The following is a 17,861-nucleotide window of genomic DNA, read 5'->3' as shown; positions in this document are numbered from 1 at the left end:
AGCAGTTAGGAGTTTAAGGAATAGCATTATAAGGTCTCAGGTTGGTACAGTTGGTAGAATACTTATTATCATTTGGATTAATAGAATGTGTTTTCTGTCTTTTTAGAATGTCCAGCGGTCTGCTGCGGTCAGCCATGGACCACTCTGTGCCAGAGGTGTGAAGGCCGGAACGTGACCACGTCTCCTGCAGGATGCCTACAATCTCCAGAGTTCCCATTGGTCCCCCAAACAGCCAATAGGGTCAACTCGCTCTCGCTCTCTGTACTGAAAAACTTCTTGTATCACAGTCACCGCCTTCGTCTTTCATCGTAGCATAATCTAAATATACCATTTTTTTTTCTCGATGGTTCAAATATTGTTATTCGATGTAGTTCCTTTTCTACTTCTATCCCTTATGTCTATTTTTACATGTTTCATCTTTTGATATGATAACTCTTGTAGTCCAGTATTGTTTTCTTATAATTATGTTTGTGGCATTGCATTGGGTACACATTTGTTTTAAAGCCATGCGCACTATCATCAGTCCAGAGCTTCCTCATAAAGAGCATGGAAATGGTTATTTGGCTCGTGACCTTTCACCTTTTGTGTCAAAATGCTGTAAAAGCCAATGATCTCCATGGTTGTTGATCATAAACCTGTTCCCCTATGCAGCTGGGACATTACGCTGGGCGGACCCACTAAGTGCACTTTCCTGTTAGAAGTCGTCCTTCCTGTAATCATTAAAATGTTTTTTATTTTTTTTTTATTGTTCCAAGTTGAGTGAAAATTAACTACAACGTATGTAGAAGTTAACTGGGAATGGATTTGTTTGCACAAGTAATCAAGAAACTGAAGTTATTAATATATATACGTATCTAGGGTTCAATCAATCATTTCCTATACTTGTTGATCGATGTGCACAGCAAGACGGAAAACGTGGCCTGGGCTCAGAATCACAAAACAATTCTCACGCAAAATCTTGAAACAAAGCATTTAACATTTCCAATAACCTTTTTGAGGAATGGCAACTTTGCTTAACTCTCTTCATAAGTCCAGAGTTAAGGGAAAAAAATGGCAGTTAAGAAGACATTTCTTAAGAAGGTTTTGTGAATCTGGGCCCTGATCAGTGAGTTTGTTTTTAATATTAGAATGTTGTTCCTTTATTGCTGTTCTTGTTTGGAAGCGTGTTTTTGTATAGCATTTTTATGTAATCTTTGATAAACAACACACAGCCATCATTCTGTAAATGCTAGAATCTAAATGTTTATATATGAATGTAAAGGGGAAGGGGGACACCTAGTCAGTTGTACAACTGAATGCATTCAACTGAAATGTCTTCTGCATTTAACGTAACCCAAGATAATTAATGTAAAACAAATAAATAATCATTTTGTTCACATTTCAATTTTGCTATATCAGTGTCCCCTCCGCCTTTGTTCACAGAAGATATATCCTTTGACATTTCAACTAAATGTCTACCCTAGTTTAGAACACCCATTTCCTGCCTGGAGGAAGAAGTAGCTAGACACTTTGGATTCTATTATTGTTCTTCCCAATTGGTAGTTATCGTCTTGTCCCATCGCTGCAACTCCCATACGGACTTGGGGGTGGAAGAAGGTCGAGAGCCATGCGTCTTCTGAAACACAATCCCGCCGCACTGCTGCTTGACACACTGCTAGCTTAACCCGGAAGCCAGCTGCACCAATGTGTCTGAGGAAACACCGTACAGCTGGTCGACAGAAGTCAGCGCGCTGGCACCTGGCCCACCACAAGGAGTTGCTAGAGCGCGATGGACGACAAGGACATCCCAGCTGGCCAAACCCACCCCTAACCCGGATGACGCCGGGCCAATTGTGCGCCACTTCATGGGTCTCCCAACTGGAAGGATTAATTCATCCAAAATTATTAAATAAAATATACAAAGATAGTCTTGATTAGCTAAGCACTATGGCTGGTATTGCCCTAAAGCAGGGCTGGACTCAGAGGCCACATTTCTGCACATCCAATTTCATACTTTATCAACAGGTGACGTTATCATTTAATAGGCTTCCTCCACAGATCACAACAGTGGGAGGAAGCCCAACAAAACGTGATTACATTCCCTTTCCACAGCTATTTGAAATAAGAACTGGGTGTGTAACTGAACAGAGAAAGAAAAGGAGATGACTGTCAGTTGTTTTAATATAGTCATTTGGTTTTTATTCAGTATGCTGGGAGGGAAAATGGATCTGTACTGGAGAACAGTGATGTCACTACTATTGCCATTAAAATATTTAATTTCCATTTAAAGATAATTGATCTAACTAGCTACAGCTATTAATATTAATATTGATTGCTGTTTTATCTCCATACAAGGCATTTAAGAGGGAAAGTACCCTTCAGGTACAGATATTATAGAACTCGACCATCTTGGGTATAGATCCCATTACACATTGAACAAATAAATCGGACAATTAAAGAAGAAAAACAAAAAATAAGAGTGCACATTCAATACACATAGCTCATAAGGAGAACTTCAAATGATTTCCCCCAAAGAGTGTGTGTGTTTCTCTGGGATACACAGTACAATCTCAGATCTGACTATAGCCTCACTCTTCCAATGCTAATGACACAGCCAGTCTCAGACCAACGCTGAAGTGCACCAGGTCTACTTGGAGTTGAATGTATGAAACACAAAGACAATTTCTGAGGTAATATATCTTTCAATCATATTGTGAAATAAGATGAGTGAAATGGATGTAGGATACAGTAACGCAGTAGGAAAACCTGTCAAAAGACTATATTCTTTAGTTTCCAATGTAAAAGACTGTAGGCTACCCCTTTATCAATGTCACAACATTTAAAAAAAAATAATTTCCTAAAACATTTTGACAGTGTTTAGTGCTATATATATAGCGATGACCCTACATGTACTAATGCGAGCTCCATTGACTCCAAATGTGATTTGGGTAGTTATTTTGAGCCACCAATAAAGCCTGATAGTCTATGTCGATGCTAAAAGCTTTTCACACAAAAAACAGGTACACTGGAGACAGGGAATTATTCCCAAATAAAAAGTCACAGGACACATAACACGATCTAACATCATAGCAGTGCATTACCAAATCAAATGATGCTTCAGATCAGCGGGTGGAACAGTGGACATGGAAAGAACTGGGCTTGTTAAAGTGCTATGCTGGCAACACCAGAACATCAGAAATCACATGATGCTTCAAAACCCAGAAAAATACAAAGCTGTTGGGCAATAACAAGCAATTAGCAAACTGTGATTCTAACAAGCATTACATGTAAAAGCCTTTTCATTTACGGAACACCCCAGACACAAACAATACAGTTAATTAAGCTTACTTTGTGCAGGGATGGTGTTTTACTGTTAAAGGGAGAAAAAAATCCGCTCAAATGTATATTTTTATCTTATTTGTCCACTGTTGATACGGTCCCAAAATGTTTTTGCATGTCAGCAGTCAAGTTTACAAGATATTGGAAATTCAAGAAACAATGTGTCACATGGCACATTACTTTGATACATTGCTTCTTGAAAGTCCAATATCTTGTAAAGTTGACTGCTGACATGCAAAACATTTTGGGACTGTATTAACAGTGGACTAATGAAACAAATACCATAATACACATTTATGAGGGGATTTTTTCCTTAAAAACACCAGTGAATTGCTCAAGAAATGTATAAAATAATCGAGTTCCCGCCTGACTACATTGCAGACGCGTGCCAGATCTTACGTCTGGCTAGGTCTAATAACACAACATCAGCTAACCACATCATATGATATAGCAATCTGATGCCAAGACTGCACAGTTGATGATGTGGCACACAACCATTGCTTGACGCAATGCAACGCCTGCGCATCTAGTCATAGTCAGGCAGGAACTCGCAATCGATCAATAACTCCCAGCCTGAGTGAGGTTGGCCCTACACGTCATGTTCTGTCGGGGAGACTTCAGCTGAGTCAGTCTATAAATGCATATCAATATGATTATCACTCACACTATACTTTTATGATTGGGATTCTGCTAGAGATATTCTCAAACACGTTCCCTCACAGGAAGGAATATGGCTTTTAATGAAACATTTAGAGGCCTTACCCAGCAGGCCTCACAAAATGACAGGGGGGGCATTCATAGGTAATGATGATGACACATGACGGGGGAGAAATTATAGCAACCCAGAATATCAAGTCCTATTACAAATCCCAACAGGGCTGTGGAAGTTGTTCATGTCTGCTGTAAAAGCACGCGACATGACAACAGTGAAATGTGTGTAAAGAAGCCTTCAAGCAGTTCATTCATTCATCAGCCAATCTATTTTGTCATTGCTGCTCGTGATTTACTACTCATAAGTGCTGAAAGTCATAGCGAAGAGGTTAAATAAGCAAAACCGCGCAGAGAAGGGATTGTCAAGCAGCAGAAAATAACAGGAATTACAGAGCAACAACATAAACGCACATCCAGCACACCTTACAGAAAGCAGTAAAACACTATTGTGTACAAGAAAGAAAGTCATGGAAGGCAGCTGTTTTTCAGCATTCAAAGGTAAATGGCCTGTTATGGTCAGGAGCTTCAACTATGCTACAATTTAAATTCAATTCACTATGTCTTGGTTCCAGATGATTATTTTACTTTTGCTTTGGAAACGTATTCCATAATACAGTTATGGAATAGTTATAGAATATCACAATGATATTGCACACAAAAAAAAACCTCTGATGCAAAACTGTGGACATAAGGCCTCCCGAGTGGCGCAGTGGTCTAAGGCACTGCATTGCAGTGCTAGCTGTGTCACTAGAGATTCTGGGTTCGCGACGGGGAGACCCACGGGGTGGCTTACAATTGGTCTGGGTTAGGGGAGGGTTTGGCCGGCAGGGATGTCCTTGTCCCATCGCGCACTAGCGGCTCCTGTGGCGGGCCGGGCGCAGTGCACGCTGACACATTGGTGCGGCTGGCTTCAGGGTTAAGTGGGTAGTGTGTCAAGAAGCAGTACGGCTTGGTTGGGTTGTGTTTCGGAGGACACACGGCTCTCGACCTTCGCCTCTCCCTAGTCTGTACGGGAGTTGCAGCGAGGAGACAAGACTGTAACTACCAATTTGGATACCACGAAATTGGAGAGAAAAAGGGGTAAAAAAATTGGACGTATTAGACTTTGGAAACACAAACTTGACTTCAAACAATTGGGGAAAAGGGAATTGCCTAACTTCATAAAGTGAATAATAGTGCAGAACAAAATGGCGAATGGATGACTAAAGAAATTACAAGATCTATTCCTGTTTCCTCTCTGAACAACTCAATATACTTCAACTCAAAGGACTGTTCTTGCTGGTTGCATCACAATCTTTAGGACATCAGTTAGCTCATTAGTCCCTAACAAAGACTAATACCATTACAGTACAGCGTCTGCTTGCTCAGCCTTTCAATTATTTTACATCTCAACGACTTTACATTCATTACAGCCCAAAATAACAAGACACTAAAATCCTGCCAACTCAGTCATAATTTGATTTCAATGCAAACATTCAAATAGCAACAGATTACCGTGACAATCCTCACACCAAGTCCATAATACTTTTTTCCCTATTTTTAACAGGACAATAAACTTTGTTTTGAATAATTTTATCTCTTTAAATGATTCCTTCTTGAAATGTTTCCGGTTCATGGGTCTGGAATGACAAACTCTTGGACCGTGGACATGGACTGAATGCTACAAGAGTGATTGTTAATCTAGGACACCAGTGACAGGAAGCAGAAATGTACAGCAGCAGCTTGCCTGGTACCTTTAGGGGGGAAAGGCCATATGTCCCATAATTCACTCCTAAATGAGCATAACATCTACTGCACAGCTATGGCTGTGATTGCCTTCAGACATCCAGGTGCTTTGGCTACACATCAACACAACAGAGAAGAACACACGCAACACACTCACACACACACGTCGTGTGCACATATACTTACACACCACGAGTCAAAATTGAACTGAACCAATGAAGAGACCCACAGAGACTGACAGACCGTTCAGTCTCCCTGCACACTAGAGAGAGAAGTTAGAATCAGCATCAATCATACCCTCAGGTTATTCAGTGTCCATTCAATCATTCAGTTCTACCATTCAGTGTCACTTCAACACATCCTGGTGTCTCTTCTCAGTCCAGCAGAGGAGGTGGAAGAGGTCACCAGGAGCCAGGCTCAAAGGAGAGAGTTATAAGGTTTGTTAGGAGGCTGTCCTGTCTTCAGAATCATTCTTCCCCTCATTCCTTTACCCAGGACGACCCAGGACCAGAGAGGGCAGGGTTGTGTGTGTGCAGCTCCCAGGGTGTCATGGGGCCTGTCTCAGATCTCTGTGCCTCCCATGGCTCCCCCACCCGTGCCTGCGGGGTAGTGCCTAACGCCCCCGGCCCTGCGCAGGGAGCTGAGGGCCACGGTGCAGCAGCCACGCAGCAGGGAGCCGAAGTGGTAAATGGGCAGGGCATCGCCCCGCGGCCCCCGGCACAGCCATGCCACCGTGGGCACCACGGGTACCGCCACCGCCAGCAGGTCAACCAGGAAGTGGCGGCTCCAGTAGCTCTTCACTACTGGTCCAGACCCAGACGAGGTAGACTCCTCTTCTCCCCCTACTGCTCCCTGAGCCTGATCTTCATCATCATCAACCTCCACCACCGTCACCCCAGCGATCTCCTCCTGCTGCAACAAACTTCTCCTGGGCTGGGAGGTGTGGGGCCGTTCCTCCACTGACCTCACCTCCTCCTCCTCCACTGACCTCACCTCCACCTCCTCCACTGACATCACCTCCTCCTCCTCTACTGACCTCACCTCCTCCTCCTCCACTGACCTCACCTCCTCTACTGACCTCACCTCCTCCACCTCCACTGACCTCACCTCCTCCACCTCCACTGACCTCACCTCCTCCACTGACCTCATCTCCTCCCCCTCCTCTACTGACCTCACCTCCTCTACTAACCTCACCTCCTCCACCTCCACTGACCTTACCTCCTCTACTGACCTCACCTCCTCCCTATCCACTGACCTCACCTCCTCCCTCTCCTCTACTGACCTCACCTCCTCTACTGACCTCACCTCCTCCACCTCCACTGACCTCACCTCCTCTACTGACCTCACCTCCTCCACCTCCACTGACCTCACCTCCTCCATCTCCACCTCCACCGACCACACCTCCTCTGTCTGCCTCTCCAACTCCCCCACCGCCTCCCCATCCTCCTCCACTGAGAGGGAGGGCATATCAACTGAAAGGCAGGACGAGCTGGGTAACGGAGGGCCAGGACCGGGCTTTGTTGTAGCTGTGAGGGTTGTTGTGGTGACTGACGTTGCGGTAACCGAGTCCAGGTCGTCTCCCTCGTCTGAGACCCAGGTGGAGGTGGGGCTGCAGGCCTGAGAGCGGAATGTGCGCTCTACAATGGTGTCCAGGTCAGAGGCGTAGCCCACCCCCACGGGGACGGAGCAGATCTCTGTCTGGACGGCCTGCTCCCTGGGGTGGTGCAGGTACAGGTGGTGGTGGGACAGACAGGGGTGGCTGGCGCTGCCCGCCCCACCCATGGCACAGCGCAGAGGCGCCACCCTTTCCTTCCCAGAGCACAGCTTGTCGTAGTTGGAGAAGTGTGGCAGGTGGGAGTAGGTGCTGAGCAGAGAGGTTGTCTCCTCAGACAGGAAGGCTGCCTGCAGGAGCAGGTTTTCCCTGTGACTGCTGGCTGCACTGCGACTGGCTGGCGCGGCGCACGGACCCCCCCGCACACAAAGCCACTGTCATGGTTCTCCTCCCTTGAAAGGCCGTTCCCGTTCTTATCCGCCAGCGCATGGTCGCTCAGCTTGGTGTAGGTGAAGCTACGGGGCAGAGAGCGGGCGGGGGAGCTGTCACAAGACCCACACAGACTCTTGGAGCCACCCCATCCAGTTCCTGATGCAGCGGGACTACTTCCAGGCCACGACCCTGCAGTCCCAGGCCTCCCAGCCCCAGCCCACCCTGCCGCTCCTCGTGCTGCAGCAGCAGCCTCTTGCTCCTTGGCCACCCCGTTCTGAGCCAACTCCATGCTGAGCAGCAGGGTCTCCAGCTTGTGGTTCTGGACGTTGATGTCCTGGAAGTATTTCTGGACGCTGGTGTCGGTGGAGTCGCTGGAGCTGAGGTTGGTGCGCACCACGTCCACCACTTCCTTGAGCTGCTGGATCTCCCTGCGTGCCTCTTTCAGAGCCAGCTGGGTCTCGACGCGGTGACACTCCTCTTCAACCCAGTCCTCCTGCATACGAGACAACTGGGTCCTCAACTCATCGATCTCAGAGTCCCTGAGACAGACATGCAGAGAATAAACAAGGAAGGTTGAGAGAGAGAGAGAGAGAGAGAGAGAGAGAGAGAGAGAGAGAGAGAGAGAGAGAGTTTAGTAATGAATCATGGAGGGCAATTGTCAAATTAATGTATTTGGCAAACATTTCGAAACATTTATATATCAACATAATTACAAAATGAAATAATGATTAGGGTCATTTGATGGAAATGGGGTAGCAGTTGACAATCAAATATATATACAAATGCTTACAACTTCAAATACCATAATATTTCCAAAACATAAAATGCGAAAATCTAAATGTAATTTACATAATGTACGTTCATAAAGAGAACCTGTTTAAGGAGACCAGAGTTACCGGGAAAATGTCTCTTTGTCTGGAGATTTATTATCAGTGTGTGTCCCTGCGTCTCACCTGTCCTGCAGCCTGTCGACGGTTTCTTTGAGGCGGGCCCGTAGGTGTCTGATACACACCTCTTTCTGCTGCAGGGGTGTGAGGTACTGCTCTGGGGGAGGGGGGCGAATGCCATGGTTATCTGTACATGAGGTGTATGCCTTCATGTGACGCCTTGGAGAGAGAGAGAGAGAGAGAGGAAACAGAGGACAGGTATAGAACCCATTACCTTCTGTAAGCCTGCGGCAGCGGTGGGTAAGTTTAAAAAGTGCAGTACATATTCTGCTGTTCTATTACGCCTGTGATGATGTCAGAGGGGGAAGTAGTAATGTCTTTGCTGTTGTAATATCCCAAAACGGACGTGGCAGTTTCACCAAGTAAGGATTAGAGCTTTTATGGTCAATACATTCTTATAACAAGTTATAAGGCCTTAGGAATAACATGTCCTTATCGTTCAAAATGCAACATGCACATAGGCTACTTTTCAGTAGGCCCTCATTCTCACATGAACAGTCGTGGCCAAAAGTTGAGAGAATGACACAAATATTAATTTTCACAAAGTCTGCTGCTTCAGTGTCTTTAGATATTTTTGTCAATGTTACTATGGAATACTGAAGTATAATTACAAGCATTTCATAAGTGTCAAAGGCTTTTAATGACAATTACATGAAGTTGATGCAAAGAGTCAATATTTGCAGTGTTGACCCTTCTTTCCCAAGACTTCTGCAATCCGCCTCTGGCATGCTGTCAATCAACTTCTGGGCTGATGGCAGCCCATTCGTGCATAATCAATGCTTGGAGTTTGTCAGAATTTGTGGGGTTTTGTTTGTCCACCCGCCTCCTGAGGATTGACCACAAGTTCTCAAATGGGATTAAGGTCTGGGGAGTTTCCTGGCCATGGACCCAAAATATCTATGTTTTGTTCCCCGAGCCACTTAGTTATCACTTTTGTCTTATGGCAAGGTGCTTCATCATGCTGGAAAAGGCATTGTTCGTCACCAAACTGTTCCTGGATGATTGGGAGAAGTTGCTCTCTGAGGATGTGTTGGTACCATTCTTTATTCATGGCTCTGTTCTTAGGCAAAATTGTGAGTGAGCCCACTCCCTTGGCTGAGAAGCAACCCCACACATGAATGGTCTCAGGATGCTTTACTGTTGGCATGACACAGGACTGATGGTAGCGCTCACCTTGTCTTCTCCGGACAAGCTTTTTTACGGATGCCCCAAACAATCGGAAAGGGGATTCATTAGAGAAAATTACTTTAACCCAGTCCACAGCAGTCCAATCCCTGTACCTTTTGCAGAATATCAGTATGTCCCTGATGTTTTTCCTGGAGAGAAGTGGCTTCTTTGCTGCCCTTCTTGACACCAGGCCATCCTCCAAAAGTCTTCGCCTCACTGTGCGTGCAGATGCACTCACACCTACCTGCTGCCATTCCTGAGCAAGCTCTGTACTGGTGGTGCCCCGATCCCGCAGCTGAATCAACTTTAGGAGACGGCCCTGGCGCTTGCTGGACTTTCTTGGGCGCCCTGAAGCCTTCTTCACAACAATTGAACCGCTCTCCTTGAAGTTCTTGATGATCCGATAAATGTTTGATTTAGGTGCAATCTTACTGGCAGCAATATCCTTGCCTGTGAAGCCCTTTTTGTGCAAAGCAATGATGACGGCACATGTTTCCTTGCAGGTAACCATGGGTGACAGAGGAAGAACAATGATTCCAAGCACCACCCTCCTGTTGAAGCTTCCAGTCTGTTATTCAAACTCAATCAGCATGACAAAGTGATCTCCAGCCTTGTCCTCATCAACACTCACACCTGTGTTAACAAGAGAATCACTGATATGATGTCAGCTGGTCCTTTTGTGGCAGGGCTGAAATGCAGTGGAAATGTTTTTGGGGGATTCAGTTCATTTGCATGGCAAAGAGGGACTTTGCAATTAATTGCAATTCATCTGATCACTCTTCATAACATTCTGGAGTATATGCAAATTGCCATCATACAAACTGAGGCAGCAGACTTTGTGAAAATGAATATTTGTGTCATTCTCAAAACTTTTGGCCACGACTGTAGAAGCACGATACCAACATGAGGCATAACTACCTTGGCTTAGGGCTCGAGTCAATACGTATCACTGAAGATTTGCTGTACAGCACGTTTTATTTTATTTAACTAAGCAAGTCAGTTAAGAACAAATTCTTATTGACAATGACAGCCTAGGAACAGTGGGTTAACTGCCTTGTTCAGGGGCAGAACGGCAGATTTTTACCTTGTCAGCTCGGGGATTCGATCTAGCAACCTTTTGGTTACTGACCCAACGCTCTAACTACTAGGCTACCTGCCGCACCAAAGGCCATGTTCCTGCGTTTGCGGAGACTGCATTCACAGTAAATGCTGCATATGTCGCTATAACGCTGACCTATCAGGGGCATCGAGCCCTGTCTTAAAGATTGATGCGGTAGCCATTTTGAATCTTACCCCTTGGTGGGGCTGCAGTCACTGCCCTTGCAGGAGCCAGAGTTAGTGCTGCTGCTGCTGAGAGAGGCGTTGCCATGGGGATCTCTGTTGCTGACTGGGGCAGTTGTCCGTCTGTTCCAGAGGGACATAGTTACTACATCATACAACACAGACACCAATGATCCGCTTAAACCAACAGTAATCACACCCAAAACGTAATCATGACCACAAACATGCCCACAAAAACAAAAAAACACGAGACAGAACTTGCCAAGACAGAAAAGGCCATCATGGAGGAAGACATACAGTTGAAGTCGGAAGTTTACATACACCTTAGCCAAACACATTTAAACTCAGTTTGTCACAATTCCTGACATTTAATCCTAGTATAAATTCACTGTTTTAGGTAATTTAGGATCACCACTTCATTTTAAGAATGTGAAATGTCAGAATAATAGTAGAGAGAATGATTTATTTCAGCTTTTATTTCTTTCATCACATTCCCAGTGGGTCAGTTTACATACACTCAATTAGTATTCGGTAGCATTGCCTTTAAATTGTTTAACTTGGGTCAAACGTTTCGGGTAGCCTTCCACAAGCTTCCCACAATAAGTTGGGTGAATTTTGGCCCATTCCTCCTGACAGAGCTGGTGTAACTGAGTCAGGTTTGTAGGCCTCATTGCTCGCACAGGCTTTTTCAGTTCTGCCCACATATTTTCTATAGGATTGAGGTCGGGGCTTTGTGATGGCCAATCCAATACCTTGACTTTGTTGTCCTTAAACCATTTTGCCACAACTTTGGAATTATGCTTGGGGTCATTGTCCATTTGGAAGACCCATTTACAACCAAGCTTTCACTTCCTGACTGATGTCTTGAGATGTTGCTTCAATATATCCACATAATGTTCCTCTCTCATGATGCCATCTATTTTGTGAAGTGCATCAGTCCCTCCTGCAGCAAAGCACCCCCACAACATGATGCTGCCACCCCTGTGCTTCACGGTTGGGATGGTGTTCTTCGGCTTGCAAGCCTCCCCCTTTTTCCTCCAAACATAATGATGGTCATTATGGACAAACAGTTCTATTTTGTTTCATCAGACCAGAGGACATTTCTCCAAAAAGTACAATCTATGTCCCCATGTGCAGTTGCAAACCGTAGTCTGGCTTTTTTATGGCGGTTTTCTAGCAATGGCTTTTTCCTTGCTGAGCGGCCTTTCAGGTTATGTCGATATAGGACTCGTTTTATTGTGGATATAGATACTTTTGTACCGGTTTCCACCAGCATCTTCACAAGGTCCTTTGCTGTTGTTCTGGGATTGACTTGCACTTTTCGCACCAAAGTATGTACATCTCTAGGAGACAGAACGTGTCTCCTTCCTGAGAAGTATGATGGCTGCGTGGTCCCTTGGTGTTTATACTTGTTGTTTGTACAGATGAACGTGGTACCTTCAGGCATTTGGAAATTGCTCCCAAGGATGAACCAGACTTGTGGAGGTCTATAAAAAAAATTCTGAGGTCTTGGCTGATTTCTTTTGATTTTCCCATAATGTCAAGCAAAGAGGCACTGAGTTTGATGGTAGGCCTTGAAATACATCCACAGGTATTAGCCTATCAGAAGCTTCTAAAGCCATGACATCATTTTCTGGAATTTTCCAAGCTGTTTAAAGGCACAGTCAACTTAGTGTATGTAAACTTCTGACCCACTGGAATTGTGAATTATAAGTGAAATAATCTGTCTGTAAACAATTGTTGGAAAAATGACTTGTGTCATGCACAAAGTAGATGTCCGAAATTTGTGGAGTGGTTGAAAAATGAGTTTTAAATGACTCCAACCTAAGTGTATGTAAACTTCCGACTTCAACTGTAAATGATGTTCCGTAACACAGATAATATTGTACCATAGCTTAAATTTGGCACGCTTTCTGAATAGATAGCGAAGTAGCGAAAACAAAGTAGGACGTCAATAATGTCAGCGACGCCTTTCAATAAATGAGAACGCCAAAAGAAAAAGATGAAAGGCTATAATCCAGCCAACAACAGGTCAGGGGGGAGGGAGGGAGGGACAAAAAGAAAGAGAGAGAGAGAGAGAGGGATATAGAGAGAGGGAGAGAGGGATAGAGGGAGAGGGATAGTGGGAGAGGGATAGAGAGAGAGAGAGAGAGAGAGGGATAGAGAGAGAGAGAGAGCGAGAGGGTTAGAGAGAGAGAGGGTTAGAGAGAGAGAGAGAGGGATAGAGGGAGAGAGGGAGAGGGAGATAGAGGCATAGAGAGAGAGCAAGAGGGAGATAGGGATAGAGGGATAGAGAGAGAGCGAGAGGTAGAGGAAGAGAGGGATAGAGAGGGAGGGATAGAGGGAGAGAGTGAGAGGGAGAGAGAAGGATATAGAGGGAGAAAGGGAGAGGGAGGGAGTGATAGAGGGAGAGAGCGAGAGGGAGGAAGGGATAGAGGGAGAGAGCGAGAGGTAGAGTTGTGCTAACCGACAGTGCCGCTCTGGAGACTTGGTAGTGAGATATCCTCGATCCGTTGGGCGCATTGAAACCATAAAGCCTGTCTCCATTGGAATGTAGTCTAGCTCTATGAACCTGCAGTAGTCAAACCTGACCAAAGACAACAGGCTGGTACGGTGAGGTGGTGAAAGTGGTGTCTGTGAGACTGAGATGCAGGCTACAACCAAGTGACTACCATCAATAGTACTTAGGACTTATACACTGTGCTGGCCAAACACATCGACCATGGTCATCATGGGATAAGTAAAGTGAACAGCTCTAGTCTGATAGGGAGAATGTGTGGCCTGGGTTGTTCAGAGCAGAAGTACTGGCTAATAGTGGATTCAAGTATTACTGCTCCTTTAAAACTGGCTCATTATAATGTATTCTTTAGGTCTGGGAGATACCTTCACACTGGTTAAGTGTACATACAGCAGCTTTGTTATTTTATGAGAAAGATCGAAGGCAGAGAACAACTACTAACGATGAACTTGCCCTGTCGAGGTCTGCTATAGGCTAACAGGGCATCTGAAGAGGACTTCACCTAAACATTATTCTCCTTAATGAAGACATGATTAAACCATGATTAATGGTGATTAAACCATGATTATTGGTAATTAAACCATGATTAAGACATGCTGACGTGGCGAACATGTGTTTGGTCCACTTCTCACTCTGTTCCTACCTGTCGTCGCCCCCCCCCACGCCCCTCAGCACAAAAGGTAGGCCTTTTAATTCTGCAGTGGCATCAGAGCTGAAAATATCCCTAGGCTGCATTATTCTCCCAAAGTCACACCAAAAATATGCTTGTAATATCTGGGGAAATTCTTACCTCACATAACCCGTAAGAAACAAACACAGAGCAAAAAAAATGACTAAAAAGTCATCAGAATTTTCAAAAAAAAAGAAAGAAAATCTCCCCAAAACATCAGAAGTATTAAGTTCTGTCGAAATTATATTCATGTACAGGTAACTGCCAAAATAAAGGAAACACCAACATCAAGCGTCTTAAAAGGGTGTTGGGTCACCACGAGCCAGAACAGCTTCAATGCACCTTGGCATAGATTCTACAAGTGTCTGGAACTCTATTGGAGGGATGAGACACCATTCTTCCACCAGAAATTCAGTCATTCATTTGGTATTTTGTTGATGGTGGTGGAAAACGCGGACTCAGGCGCTGCTCTAGAATCTCCCTTAAGTGTTCAATTGGGTTGAGATCTGGTGACAGAGACAGCCATGGCATATGGTTTACATTGTTTTCATCCAATCATTCAGTGACCACTCCTGCCCTGTGGATGGGGGCATTGTCATCCTATGGGGGCGTAGCCATGGTAACCAAAATAATGGCCTGCCCAGCATTTGTAAGCATGATGGGATGCTTATGGCTTTATTAACTGAGCCACCACACCTGCTTGGAAGCACCTGCTTTAAATATACTTTGTATCCCTCATTTACTCAAGTGTTTCCTTTATTTTGTCAGTTACCTGTCGTTTTCCAATTCTATTAGTGAGGGGAAGGGGCACTGTGATGGTCAACTCCTGTACTGTATTCATCTGTTACTGTTGACCAATTGGTCGATTTACTAATGACAGCCAATTAAACAAAGCAATCAAAGGCTGTCTGTTATCTAGGAGGACAGGAGTTTTGCCCAATCACTGGCTTCCAGACTGGGTGGGAGGAGATAAGCAAAACAGATATGCCAGATATAGCAGCCTGGGAATTGTAGGAAGGGTCAGGATAGGGTATGACAGGTTATGACGAAGGCCAACAGCATACAAACAGAAAACACGGTCAAGCTCAGGAGAGCAGTGGAAGCAAGCCTGGAAAGAAAGGTAGAACATGTCAAATATATAGACTAAATAAGGTTTTGGCACAACTGGAGTCCATCATTACATGTCCAGCTATGTTTATAGCACTTTGTGACATCTGCTGATAGAAAAATGGCTTAATAAATACATTTGATTGATTACATCTCTTCTCCTTTGAGATGGACCCTGGTAGGTCAGTGGTGTGAGGAAGGCTGGTGTTATTATGTGTAGGAAGGCTGGGTGGTATAAGAGAAGGCTGAGTGGTATTATGTGTAGGAAGGCTGGGTGGTATAAGAGAAGGCTGGGTGGTATTATGTGTAGGAAGGCTGGGTGGTATAAGAGAAAGCTGGGTGGTATTACGTGTAGGAAGGCTAGGTGGTATAAGAGAAGGCCGGGTGGTATAAGAGAAGGCCGTGGTGGTATAAGAGAAGGCCGTGGTGGTATAAGAGAAGGCCGGGTGGTATAAGAAAAGGCCGGGTGGTATAAGAGAAGGCCGGGTGGTATAAGAGAAGGCCGGGTGGTATAAGAGAAGGCCGGGTGGTATAAGAGAAGGCCGTGGTGGTACAAGAGAAAGCCGGGTGGTATAAGAGAAGGCCGGGTGGTATAAGAGAAGGCTGGATGGTATAAGAGAAGGCTGGGTGGTATAAGAGAAGGCCGTGGTGGTACAAGAGAAGGCCGGGTGGTATAAGAGAAGGCTGGGTGGTATAAGAGAAGGCCGGATAGTATAAGAGAAGGCTGGGTGGTATAAAACAAGGCCGTGGTGGTACAAGAGAAGGCCGTGTGGTATAAGAGAAGGCCGGGTGGTATAAGAGAAGGCCGGGTGGTATAAGAGAAGGCCGGGTGGTATAAGAGAAGGCCGGGTGGTATAAGAGAAGGCTGGATAGTATAAGAGAAGGCTGGGTGGTATAAAACAAGGCCGTGGTGGTACAAGAGAAGGCCGTGTGGTATAAGAGAAGGCCGGGTGGTATAAAACAAGACCGTGGTGGTACAAGAGAAGGCCATGTGGTATAAGAGAAGGCCGGGTGGTATAAGAGAAGGCCGTGTGGTATAAGAGAAGGCCGTGTGGTATAAGAGAAGGCCGTGTGGTATAAGAGAAGGCCGTGTGGTATAAGAGAAGGCTGGATGGTATAAGACAAGGCCGTGGTGGTACAAGAGAAGGCCGGGTGGTATAAGAAAAGGCTGGATAGTATAAGAGAAGGCTGGGTGGTATAAAACAAGGCCGTGGTGGTATAAGAGAAAGCTGGGTGGTATTACGTGTAGGAAGGCTAGGTGGTATAAGAGAAGGCCGGGTGGTATAAGAGAAGGCCGTGGTGGTATAAGAGAAGGCCGTGGTGGTACAAGAGAAGGCCGGGTGGTATAAGAGAAGGCCGGGTGGTATAAGAAAAGGCCGGGTGGTATAAGAGAAGGCCGGGTGGTATAAGAGAAGGCCGGGTGGTATAAGAGAAGGCCGGGTGGTATAAGAGAAGGCCGGGTGGTATAAGAGAAGGCCGGGTGGTATAAGAGAAGGCCGGGTGGTATAAGAGAAGGCCGTGGTGGTACAAGAGAAAGCCGGGTGGTATAAGAGAAGGCAGGGTGGTATAAGAGAAGGCTGGATGGTATAAGAGAAGGCTGGGTGGTATAAGAGAAGGCCGTGGTGGTACAAGAGAAGGCCGGGTGGTATAAGAGAAGGCTGGGTGGTATAAGAGAAGGCCGGATAGTATAAGAGAAGGCTGGGTGGTATAAAACAAGGCCGTGGTGGTACAAGAGAAGGCCGTGGTGGTACAAGAGAAGGCCGGGTGGTATAAGAGAAGGCCGGGTGGTATAAGAGAAGGCCGGGTGGTATAAGAGAAGGCCGGATGGTATAAGAGAAGGCTGGGTGGTATAAGAGAAGGCCGTGGTGGTACAAGAGAAGGCCGGGTGGTATAAGAGAAGGCTGGGTGGTATAAGAGAAGGCTGGATAGTATAAGAGAAGGCTGGGTGGTATAAAACAAGGCCGTGGTGGTACAAGAGAAGGCCGTGTGGAATAAGAGAAGGCCGGGTGGTATAAGAGAAGGCCGGGTGGTATAAGAGAAGGCCGGGTGGTATAAGAGAAGGCCGGGTGGTATAAGAGAAGGCCGTGGTGGTATAAGAGAAGGCCGGGTGGTATAAGAGAAGGCCGGGTGGTATAAGAGAAGGCCGGGTGGTACAAGAGAAGGCCGGGTGGTATAAGAGAAGGCTGTGTGCGGAATACTCCTATGCAGAATGGTTGCAAGAAGTGAGACGAGAATGTGGACAGAGACTTATAACTAACATACAGTAACTAACTGTGGTCCTGTTTGAAGATGGTTTGAGATTGTCCAGCACTGTCACTTTAACCACAGCTGTACATTTACTGTTGTCAATCACCTCATCAAGCTATTGGCTATAAAATTGGCAATGTCAGTGTACCACCCAATTTGTTTGGTGCATCTGAGGGATTAAAAGTG

At 45.6% G+C, this 17,861-nt stretch overlaps 2 protein-coding genes across 2 annotated transcripts in view; one reads left to right on the top strand and one right to left on the bottom strand.

Moving 5' to 3' along the window:
- The window catches only part of LOC106566441 (syntenin-1), a 29,072-nt gene extending 27,680 nt beyond the window's left edge, over positions 1 to 1,392 (top strand). The window contains exon 9 of the mRNA XM_014134479.3: positions 107 to 1,392. Coding sequence (XP_013989954.3) covers positions 107 to 161 — 55 coding nt within the window. The 3' untranslated portion in view covers positions 162 to 1,392. The remainder of the gene's footprint in view (positions 1 to 106) is intronic.
- Positions 1,393 to 5,680: 4,288 nt separating this feature from the next.
- Positions 5,681 to 15,836, bottom strand: LOC106566447 (syntaphilin-like). The gene is made up of 4 exons (XM_082959686.1): positions 11,146 to 15,836; positions 8,692 to 8,844; positions 7,728 to 8,277; positions 5,681 to 7,695 (listed from the first exon to the last, which is right to left on the bottom strand). Exons 1-4 carry the CDS (start codon positions 11,469 to 11,471, stop codon positions 6,316 to 6,318), a joined length of 2,409 nt encoding a protein of 802 aa, XP_082815812.1. The 5' UTR covers positions 11,472 to 15,836; the 3' UTR covers positions 5,681 to 6,315.
- Between the last annotated feature and the right edge of the window lie 2,025 nt (positions 15,837 to 17,861).

The sequence above is a fragment of the Salmo salar genome, chromosome 13 (assembly GCF_965601325.2).
Source record: "Salmo salar chromosome 13, fSalSal1, whole genome shotgun sequence".
NCBI classification, from domain to species: domain Eukaryota; kingdom Metazoa; phylum Chordata; class Actinopteri; order Salmoniformes; family Salmonidae; genus Salmo; species Salmo salar.
The sequence above is the reverse complement of the archived record's forward strand: the minus strand, read 5'-3'. Positions and strand labels throughout refer to the sequence as shown.

Excerpts from the sequence above, each read along its gene's own strand:
- LOC106566447 (XM_082959686.1), bottom strand. The coding sequence starts at position 11,471 with ATGTGTTTGGCTAAGGTGTATGTAAACTTCCGACTTCAACTGTATGTC. Across the intron at positions 8,845-11,145 it reads GACTGCAGCCCCACCAAGGG|GCGTCACATGAAGGCATACA; the intron begins GTAAGATTCAAA and ends TCTCTCTCCAAG. Across the intron at positions 7,696-7,727 it reads ATGACAGTGGCTTTGTGTGC|AGTGCAGCCAGCAGTCACAG; the intron begins GGGGGGGTCCGT and ends CCAGCCAGTCGC.